General features: G+C 44.6%; 1 protein-coding gene across 1 annotated transcript; it reads left to right on the forward strand.

Annotated features, from left to right (window-relative positions):
- Positions 1-406: 406 nt before the first annotated feature.
- Positions 407-6,222, forward strand: TMEM200C (transmembrane protein 200C). The gene is made up of 2 exons (XM_001364600.4): positions 407-545; positions 3,322-6,222. Exon 2 carries the CDS (start codon positions 3,404-3,406, stop codon positions 5,384-5,386), a length of 1,983 nt encoding a protein of 660 aa, XP_001364637.1. The 5' UTR covers positions 407-545; positions 3,322-3,403; the 3' UTR covers positions 5,387-6,222.
- Positions 6,223-10,197: the final 3,975 nt, after the last annotated feature.

Raw genomic sequence — 10,197 nt, forward strand, 5'->3', positions numbered from 1 at the left:
CCCATTGAGAGGAGCAGCAGCCGCCGCCGCCGCGGGCTCAACTCCACTCCGGGGAGCCGGAGCCCGAGCGGCGCAAGCCCGCAGCACCGGCGGCGGCGGCGGCGGCGGCGGCGGCGACGGCGGCAACAAATCCAAGAGGAGGGAAAGAGCTGAGAGACCACCGCCCGAGTTCCCCCCGGGAAGGCAGAGACAGAGAGAAGTGGAGAAAGGGAACACTGGGAGCCAGGAGGCAAGAAAAGAAGAGAAGAAAAAGAGAAGGAAGGGGGAAAAGGAGGAAGGATGAAGGATGGGGAAGGCATAACACTTCTTGGAAACTCCTCGCCATGGCTTCTGCCACAGGCTTGGCGGCGGGGGTCTGAGAATATTACTGGGGCGACCTCTCCCGCGGGCTCTCCCGGGATTCTGAGCCGCGGAGAGATGAGGGATGCAGGGAGGCTGCATCTTCGCGCAACTGTCCATTCGGGTTGAAAAAGTTTCTCCATGGTTCCTTTGTGTCGTCGTCGGAGCTCCCTTCCTGCAACCTTAGATTCCCCCAGTCTTCCTCGGTGAGTGAGACTCGAGTGTTTGCTTATAGTGCTGCCATTTTGAACAAGTAGTTCACTTCTCAGCCCTAAAGCTTTTCCTTCTTCGACTCCCCTCCCCCTCCTCCCCCCAAACCCCTTTCCTCCCGTGTTATCTCGTTAGGGGAGGGCCAGTTCTCTTGTTGTGTCTACAAAGGGGGTGATGCTTAAGAGAAATTCGGTTCTCTCCATTCTTTCCAGAGGCGGACAAAACATCTGCTGCACTCATGTGACTCAAACATAAAGACTCAAATAAAAGAGGCGCGCGGAGGGGGTAGGGGGTGATGTTGGGGGCGCTGGTTCACTTCCCACTAATGTCGAGTAATGATTTAAGAACCTGGATGGTAGCTTATGTTGGGTCTTGGGCAAGATGTGAATCTCCTAGATATTAAGCTCTATCGAGTCATAGAACACAGTGTGGGAACTAATCCATCAAGAAAGGAAAAGCTGAATGTCTCACTTGGAGGCAGTTGTATTTTTAGACACTTCTCCCTTTCTTCGACCAGCAGCACCCTCCCCCATTAAAAAGCCGACTCCGTGCAGTAAAACTGCAACAAAACGTTACAAAATTAAAAGAATTTTAGAGGTTTTTTTTTTAAAAAAAAGACTTAATGGTATCTATTTCGTTATATTTCATAATCCAAAACTGAGCTGAAGGTATCTTGTTGAAGAGAAATTTGTGTATTTTTTCTACATATCTTATTGCCCACTGATAATCTCCAGTAAACCAAGTGTTTTACTCCTCCTTCATCCTAGAAATACATCCTTCAGTGTCCAATTAGGGTAGTTCTTAAAAAAAAAATCGGATTCCCCAAATCTTTAAAAGATTCATTAATCTTCTGGTTACTACATTAAAGATTCTCTGGAGGTTACTTAAACAATTTTCAATATGTTACAACTAGATAATAGGTATACTTAAAAAAAAAAAAACAACCTCTACAACTACGTACCTGTAATAAGTTAAGTAGTGTTCTGCAACCTGTTTTTAACTCATGGATTGATTCTGCCCTCTCCCTTCCTAAAACAATAATACTGTTAAGGGCTTAAAGATAAGTCTTCTGTCCCCTAACTAATCTCTCTGTAACCTACCTCCTGTTCCTCTTTATTGAAAACCGACTAAGTACTGAGGAGAATGATTTGCAAACATTTTATAGGTCCAATTACCACCAGCTTTTCCTTCCCTTTGGAAAAAGGACGGTGTCGATACTGATATAATGAAGGGAATTAAAAGTAAAAACTCTTTGCTGATCAGCCTTCTGAGAGCAAAATTCCACACTGGCAATAACACATTTGTAATACTAAATAATTTTTAAAAATAAAGAATTGTTTCTTAAGCAGAAAAAATACAAAAGTCCATGAGTGGCTCTTACCTTTCTCAGCTCTATAAAATACCTTATATTTTGGCCTCCCTATTTGACATGGAAGCATCCCTACTGCACAGTGAACAAAAAATTATTCACTCTGAAGGGCCAGCAGGTGTGCAGTTTTCCAGGAACCAATGACCACAAATCTACATCTTTGTTGTTATTTAACAAAGCTTTGAAGTAAATAATCGAGTTTTTTTTAATAGTATTATACAGGAGTATATTGATTGCTGTGTGCTCTTTTTCTTTAAATGATCTCCTGAACCTTGGGAAGTAAGATGGGGGAGGGGATGAAGGAAAGAGAATGAGAAAAACATCCTTCATCAGCAATATGTAGGGCTGATTCTACAACCCATCAGTCTTGTGTGGACTGCTCCTTACATAGCTAATCGCCCACTCATTTGAATCCTGGGATCATGAATGTTGATGGCACAATAATAAGGGGAGGAATAGCTGTTTCTAATGGCATTAAAAAAATAAGATTTTCATTTTTCCTTACACAACAATATGGTCTTTCCCCTTAAATCCAGGGGAGTACTCTCATCCACTAATGAGGCCTGACACTCATCTTCAAGGTACCTCCTTTAGGGGGAGGGGAGAGAGAGAAAGAAAGAAGGGCTCAGTTACATAACCCATTACCTAAAACTACATATTCCAAAGGAGGCAGCTGTCCAGATGTTTCATTGCAAAGGGAGGGGTTTGGTTGTGAGGAAATGCTGCTTGCCTTTCCTTATAGAAAAAATAATGAGCAGGAGTGAAAAAACTTTTAAAAGGGATTTACTTAGTTGGATATTCACAAACCTTGCTGTTTCCCCAACAACTAATTATCTTTTGGAAATAAATGCTCTTGGCCTGATGGTTCCTGAGGTATATCAACTTTAAATTTCAACCATTTGAGTTAGTAGAACGAACCTTGATCATGTTCCACGGATTTTAAATCAATACCAACTATCAGGGTTCAGAAGCTCCTTCTTGAACCTTCAGACTTATGTCTTTGGGAGAGTTCAGATCTTCTTGACAAATGGTTCATGTTGACAAAGTCTTTTGCAAGTTTTGGGAACACGGGACTTGTTCTTAATTTGTTGGAAATGAGTAAGGCAGGCTTACTACCTGGGATCCCTTTGTCTTTTAGAGGTGGTGGTGGATTCTCTACATAGCTTTTAGCCTTTTCTAATATTAGTGCCCTCTATTACCCCTCCCCCTTTTTACTTCACCACCACCACCTGCCTCAATATCCTTCCACATCCCTTGCGTTTCATTTGTAACTCTAAGGTCACTGTTAGCTGGTGTGGGGTGGGCTGGGACGGGTGTGGAAGGGTAGGGGGAAGAGAAGGAGTTTGTAAGTGGTGGTACAACTCCAACCCCTGCGTCTTTGACAGTCTTTCTTTTTGCTTCAGGCGGTGTTGGAGTAGCTAAGGGCAGCTCTCCCCGCTACGTCCACCTCCCCTCTGCAACTGCCCGGTAGTCCAGGGACCCGCGATGATCGCCACCGGGGGCCTCTTGAGGATCTCCGCCAGAAAGCAAGATCCCCTCCGCCCGCAGAGCCAGATCCCCAAGCGCAAGAGGAAAGCCAAAAAGAAACGCAAGAACGACGTGGTGGTAGTGAAGGGCAAGTTGAAGCTCTGCTCCATCTCAGGCCTGATAGCTCTCTGTGGAATCCTGGTACTGTTAGTAGGCATAGCCATGGCCGTCGTGGGCTACTGGCCCAAAGCCAGTGGGACCCACCGTGAGGGCGCCAAGCAGCTGTCTCCCGGGGGAAGTGGTCATCGGGCTCTGACCACCGCCAGCAGCAGTGCCAGAGCCAGCAGCAACAGTAGCAGCAAACACCAGTGGAGGGACCACTCGGGGGCCCCTAGTCTAGGCAACTCTGAGTCCAACTCCAGTTCTGTCCTTGCCACTAAGAGCGCGCCCCCTGCCCGAGTGGCCTCCCCTTCTTCCTCCTCCTCCTCCTCTTCCTCTTCATCCAATTCAGTAGGTTTCCTCTTCCAACTCTTCTCTGGTTACTTGCATTCTGACAAGCTCAAAGTCTTCGGGCCGCTCATCATGGGCATAGGCATCTTCCTCTTCATCTGCGCTAACGCAGTGCTCCACGAGAACCGAGACAAAAAGACCAAGATCATCAACTTGAGGGATCTCTATTCCACCGTCATCGACGTGCATAGCCTCCGAGCCAAAGACCTGGCAGCTGCTGCGGCGGCTGCGGCCGCAGCTGCCTCGTCCTCCTCGGCCACCACCTCTGGCCCCCCAGCAGCATCCCCACTTAATGGCTTCATCAGCTACGTGCAGTCTCGGGGCCTGGAGCTCAAGCCGGGCAGTAGCAGCCCGGGGGATGCCTACGGGGCGGCTTCGATGCTGGCCAAAGGTTCCTGGCACCCCTCGGCACTGGGAGGCGGGGCTGCTGGAGGGGGCAGCGGGGCTAGGGGCTCCCTGTCCCCGCCTGACTTGGCTTCGTCCCCCCGCTGCCCGCGGGAACCCCCCAGCTTAGCCGAGGCGGTGTACAGCATCTATCGCGAGCGCTCGGTCTTGGCTGGTCGCCGACGGGCAGCAGCCGCGGCCGCCGCCGCCGTGGCCGCGGCCGCAGCGGCGGCGGCCGCCAGTAGCAGCAGTCCCCCGCCTTGCAGCCCCCCGGAGAGCTGGGGGCGGCAGAGCACAGCCAGCTCCATAGTGGGCTCGTCCCTCAGCGCCTTCGCCCTGCTGCCCCTGCAAGGAGATCGGGACCAGATCGGTGATGCAGACGGAGACGGGGATGGGGAGAGTGCCGGCTGCAGTTGGCAGCGGCCTCCGGGAGAGAGGGGCTCCCTGGAGATCCCGCGGGGGGAGTTTGAATTGAGTTTGACGGATCTCAGTGGGGAGGGCAGCCTCTGTGGTAGCCGGCGCCGGGAGCCCCGCGGGTCGGAGGATGAGGGAGCTGCAGTGGCGGCGGCTGCAGCCCTCACGGTCACCACCAGGGGGCAGGGCGGCCGTCTACCCAGGACCGGCAAATACTTGGCCTTGAGGCGCCAGAGCACAAGCGGACTCCTTGACTGCAGGAGATCCGCATCCCCAGAACCCTCACCCACCCCCAGCGCGACAGACGTGGACGTGGAGGTTTTGGCAGAAGCTTCCACCGAAACCTCCCTCCCCTTGGGAGCCTCTCCTCCCGCCTTGGAGCGGGCGACGAGGAGAGACTCTCAGAGCTCCCAGTCGGATCAATCCAGCAGCAATAAGGGCTACACCCCACTGGAGGAGGCAGGCACCTCCTTGGAGTCTATCATTGATACACCAGCCAGTAAAACCCAGGACTGTACAGAGGACCCAACCCGGGAGGAGAGCCCCCAGGAGGGTACCAGCAAAGAGCAACAGACAGTAGAGCAACCTCGGCCAGTTCAGAGGCAGTTTACAAAAAAAGAGAAACTCATCATGATCTCCCGGTCTCATGCCATAGGGATGGAGGATGGAGAGTTGGAAAATACCGGCCTTTAGAAAAGGAACTTAACAGGGACCTGAAGAGTGACCAAAAGAGAGAGGAAGCCACTCACTCGAATCACTGAATCTCCATTTCCCTTTTCTCTGTGGATTTAACCGAGGGAACAGTCCAAATCCAAAGAGCTGCAGGGCAGTTTTCCTTGAATCGAGTTCACAGAATTTCTGTAGATAGCTTCCAAGCAATTTTTAAAAATGCAAACAATCCTCTATGTCCGATTGTGATTGTATGTTCCATGAAAACCAAAATGTATTAAAACATCAGCAATCTAGTAATTAGTAATATTCCTAATTTTCTTAGGATCAAAATTAATATATTTTTGACACTAACAGTGCACTTTAATGCAGCTTTTGATTTGATTCTCTCCATTCTCTCACCTGTTTACTCCACCACTGGCTTTGTCAAAAGCTACTTGAAAATGACAAGTTCTTGCCTCCTGTCCTGCACAAGAGTAGCAAGGGGTTTTCTTCAGTTCTCTTGAGAAATGATCTTGCTAAATGTTTTCAGGGCCAAAAGCCTGAGCAAGCACTTCAGTAAAATCAATTAAGAACAATTACCTTGCCCTGGTCCCCCTCATCCTCACACATCTACCTTCTCTTTTATCCTCTCCCCCTTCCCCATCTCCCTCAAAAAAAAAAAAAGTATTTGGTTTTTTTTTTCCTCCTACAGTGCCATGCTATAGAGAGAGGATTGGTCAAAGCTGGGATCTAATTGGATTGTTACATTCCTAAATTCAAGATATCAAATACAAGATGATATATTGAGTATTATTACACACATATTGACAATAGCATTACTCTTAAACAAGTTTTTTTAATAAAAGTTTATGAACAAACAAGGGTTAACATAAGTTACATAATTTTGCCTTTGAATTAATAGCCCTTAATGAAACAAACCACCTGGGTTGATTAAATTACAAGGCAGTACAAGGAAAATTGCTGCAGTGTATTCAAATTATGGCTCAGGAAATTAAAAATTAAGTGACAAGTCTAATAGAGGAAAAAAGAAAAGTGTAAAAAAGTGATACTTACCTGGAACTTCTCAATTATTCTCTTCTAATAGGCCAGACAGAGGAGTGTGGTGGGCAGTGGATAGCACACCAAGCCTGGAGTCAGGAAGACTCTTGCTCAGTTCAAATTTGACCTCAAGACACTTAGTAGCTATGTGATCCTGGGCAAATCACTTAACCCTTTTGCCTCAGTTTCCTCATCTGTGAAATGAGCCAGAGAAGGAAATGGCAAACCCTTCCAATATCTTTGCCAAGAAAACTCCAAATGGTTGTGAAGAGTCAGATAGGACTGTAAAATAACTGAACAAGAAGTCCCAAATTCTTCCTTTTATTGCTTTGATAATCATCATCTAGTTGTCTGAGATTCTGGGAATATAATACTTATTCAGTTTAATCTAGGATCATAAATTTAGAGTTGGACAGGATATCAAACTTGATCTAGTCCTAATCTCACATGTTACCTATGAAGAAACTGAGATTTTGTGGTTGTTCAGTCATTTTCAGAAACTAGAGCCCAGGGGCAAAAACTACTTACCCCAAAGCCCACAGAATCCTTCAGAGTCAGTATTTGAATCCATGGTCTCTGGGGCTAGAGCAAAAATTTTACCATATAGCCTCTAAACTTATTTATTACCTAAAATAAACAAAACAAAACATACAAAATAAAGCAGGGGACAATAGGGACCTTACCCTGCCCAGGGGAAGAGAATAATTAAGATTAAGAGCCAGGTCCAGAGATGGAGGTCCTGGGTTCAAATGTGACTTTAGATACTTCCTAGCAGTGTGACCCTGAGTAAGTCACTTAACTCCCATTGCCTAGCCTTTACTGCTCTTCTGTTTTGGAACCAATACCCAGTGTTGATTCTAAGACAGAAGGTAAAGGTTTTAAAAAAAAAAAAAGATACAAATTCCAGTTGAAGTATTGAAAACATTTTTTTTTACCCTATTCGATTTACCAGTTAATTTTCAAGTTTTAGACCATAGTTTGAATATACTGTGTCAAATATTATATTTTCTGTATTGTCTCATGGTTTAATCGTTATGGGTCTTTATTGCAGATTGCTGTTATTGTTCTGCCATTTCAGTCACATCTGACTCTTTGTGACCACATCTGGGGTTTTCTTGGCAAAGACACTGGAACACTTGGTCATTTCCTTCTCTAGCATTTTACAGATGAGGAACTGAGGCAAACAGGGTTAAGTGACTTCCCCAGGTGTCATATAGCTTAAGTATTTGAGGTTGAATTTGAACTCAGGCCTTCCCCTGAGGCAGCAATAAATTGTTTTAAGAAGTTAGGTAGGCACTGAAAGCAGAAGTGACTTCAATGAGAATTTAGTAAGTACTTATCACACACCAATCACCTGAAAGATATGAAATGCTTCCTGCCCTCAAAGAGCTTTCATTCTGCCATCATCTGGGTTGAGGACAGGGCATGGACCTGTGATTTTACCAGTATAGGTCACTCCTAGCATGGAAATACCCCTCCCTTCCAAGAGGCCAGATACTCATCTGTAACTTATTCATGATTATGCTACTAGTATGTATCAGAGGCAGGGTATGCCATGTTGATTCTTAAAATTTTGATTTAATACATCATAATAAGGTAAAAAAAAGAGGATTAAATAATTGAGCAATCTTTTTTTTTAAAATAGTTGGAATTAATTTCTATATACAATATAATTAAATTACAAAGAAGTCATATTTCTCAAGGTGAATTTCCCTGGGAATCTGAGGGGGTGTCATTTCTTTCTTTAGGCCACTTGGAAAATTTAAGTTATATTTGTGAAAGTTATATGGTACGGTGGAAAGAATGAGGGACTGGTGAGTGAAATATCCTGCTTCAATAACCTGACTTTCCAGGTCTATCATTCTATAAAATCATACTGCACTTGACACATTGCTTTAAACACAACAGGTACTTAATGAGTATTTGTCATAGAGATCAAAACAGATGGTTTGAGTGAATTCAATTTCTTGTCCTCGGCTTCCTCCTACCAAATAAATTTAGTCAAATAAATTTTTGTATGTAGACAAATCTTTACAGGCTGTAAAAGAGAATCATTCCTTGAAACTGTTTCGGGTTTACAAGAGAAATCAGGGAGACAAGATGGTCTAGTAGGTATCCAGGTGGCCCAGGACAGGAAGAGTCCTGCCTCTGCTACCCATCTGGGGGCAGGCAGGCCCTTCATCTCTCAGTGCTGTGGGCAATTCTAAGACTATAATTTGCAGAGAAGATGTTGGTCTGCATTGTTTGAAGGAATTTCCTCATCTTAGAGCTTCCTGCTGCAGGGAATCACAAGTCTAGTCCCTATTCCAATAAATAATGGCCTTAAGGATGCCAGCATTATTCCTAGATCAAGCATATGTAGCATAAGAGGTCACTTTTGGGCTGCTATAGCCACATGTTTGGTTGTGTTCATTATCACTAAATTGAGCTTTCATGAGTAAGACCTATGAACACTAATGATACCAACAGATTATGTTAAATCTCAACAATCCAAATTGGTTTAACTCACTTCTAAAGACCTTCAATTTGCACTGATATTTTTTTCCCTCTAGAATAATTTAGGTACCAAAGACTCTGATGACTCACTTTGAAAGGAAAAACATAGTTTAGTAGCTAGAACACTGCTCTGAGACTAAACAAAGGTTAGGTTCAATTCTTATTCAGCTGACAAGTTGTATAACCTGGAACAAATCATATATCTTAGTTTCTATGTCTGAAGAAATTGAAATGACATTTTTTCCTGCATATTCTAGGAAATTTATATGCTCGGAATTATTAGAATTCCCCAGATTGACCATCTGCACTGATCGGATTCAATTTATTTATTTATTCACTAATTCATTTTTCATTTATTCTCATTCATTTATTCATTCATCTATCCATCCATCCATTCATTCATTTAATGCCAAATTCCAGTTCTCACTGTTCTGTGTAGACAGTTAAATTGGGATAACTCGAGAACTATTGCTTATCTGCTTACTAAATTTCAACAATGACCTGATTTCTGCATAAGCAGTTTGAATGGGCCATTCCTGGACTACCAGGTTGAAGTTGTCCACCATTACTCTTCAGGGGTCAGAGACTGCGTTTACTAACCCTCTCTGGGGAGCCTTTTGTAGGTTGTTTCCAGACTGTCTAATTCACAGTCCTTCCCCTATGTGGCAACATAACAGCTGTGCATGTGCTGCTCTCTTCCCTAAAGGTGTGCAGGCCTACCGGAGCATGTTGGCAGAGCATGGATACAGGCTGAGTTAAACATTTCTAAGAAATAAAGCAATGGCCCTAATTCCCTGTTACATGACTTCTTTGCCTATATCTGAGAGACATATTAGAAAAGAAAGTGTCTTGCCATAGAAAGCACACTAGATTTAGATTTAGATTTAGAATCCAAGCACTGTATGATCTTGAACCAAGGGATCTTGAATCCCTTTGTTCTCAATTTCCTCATCTGTTAAAAAAGGAGGAAGCTGGACTACGTGATGGAGGAGGTCTTTGAAGCTCTAAGTCTATGATCTATGGGTCAAAAGCTGAAGTGTCAAGAGTAATCCTGTCCTCATTCTGTTCCTAAGACCCAAATCGAATGGGCTCTGAAGTAGGAGAAAACCTCAGGTCTCAAACCTACAGAGTTATACCTTATGGGAGTTATACCTAGAAGACTGAGTATTGGCTCCATTGCAGCAAATAGCACCAGAGATTCTATTTTATATTTATGCAAATACTCGATAAGCATTGATTTTACAAACTGCTAATAGAGATGATTTTTTAAAAAAGAGGATCTTCCCTGTACCCAAAAT

Source organism: Monodelphis domestica, chromosome 3 (assembly GCF_027887165.1).
Source record: "Monodelphis domestica isolate mMonDom1 chromosome 3, mMonDom1.pri, whole genome shotgun sequence".
In the NCBI taxonomy this organism is placed as follows: domain Eukaryota; kingdom Metazoa; phylum Chordata; class Mammalia; order Didelphimorphia; family Didelphidae; genus Monodelphis; species Monodelphis domestica.

Excerpts from the sequence above, each read along its gene's own strand:
- TMEM200C (XM_001364600.4), top strand. The coding sequence starts at position 3,404 with ATGATCGCCACCGGGGGCCTCTTGAGGATCTCCGCCAGAAAGCAAGAT.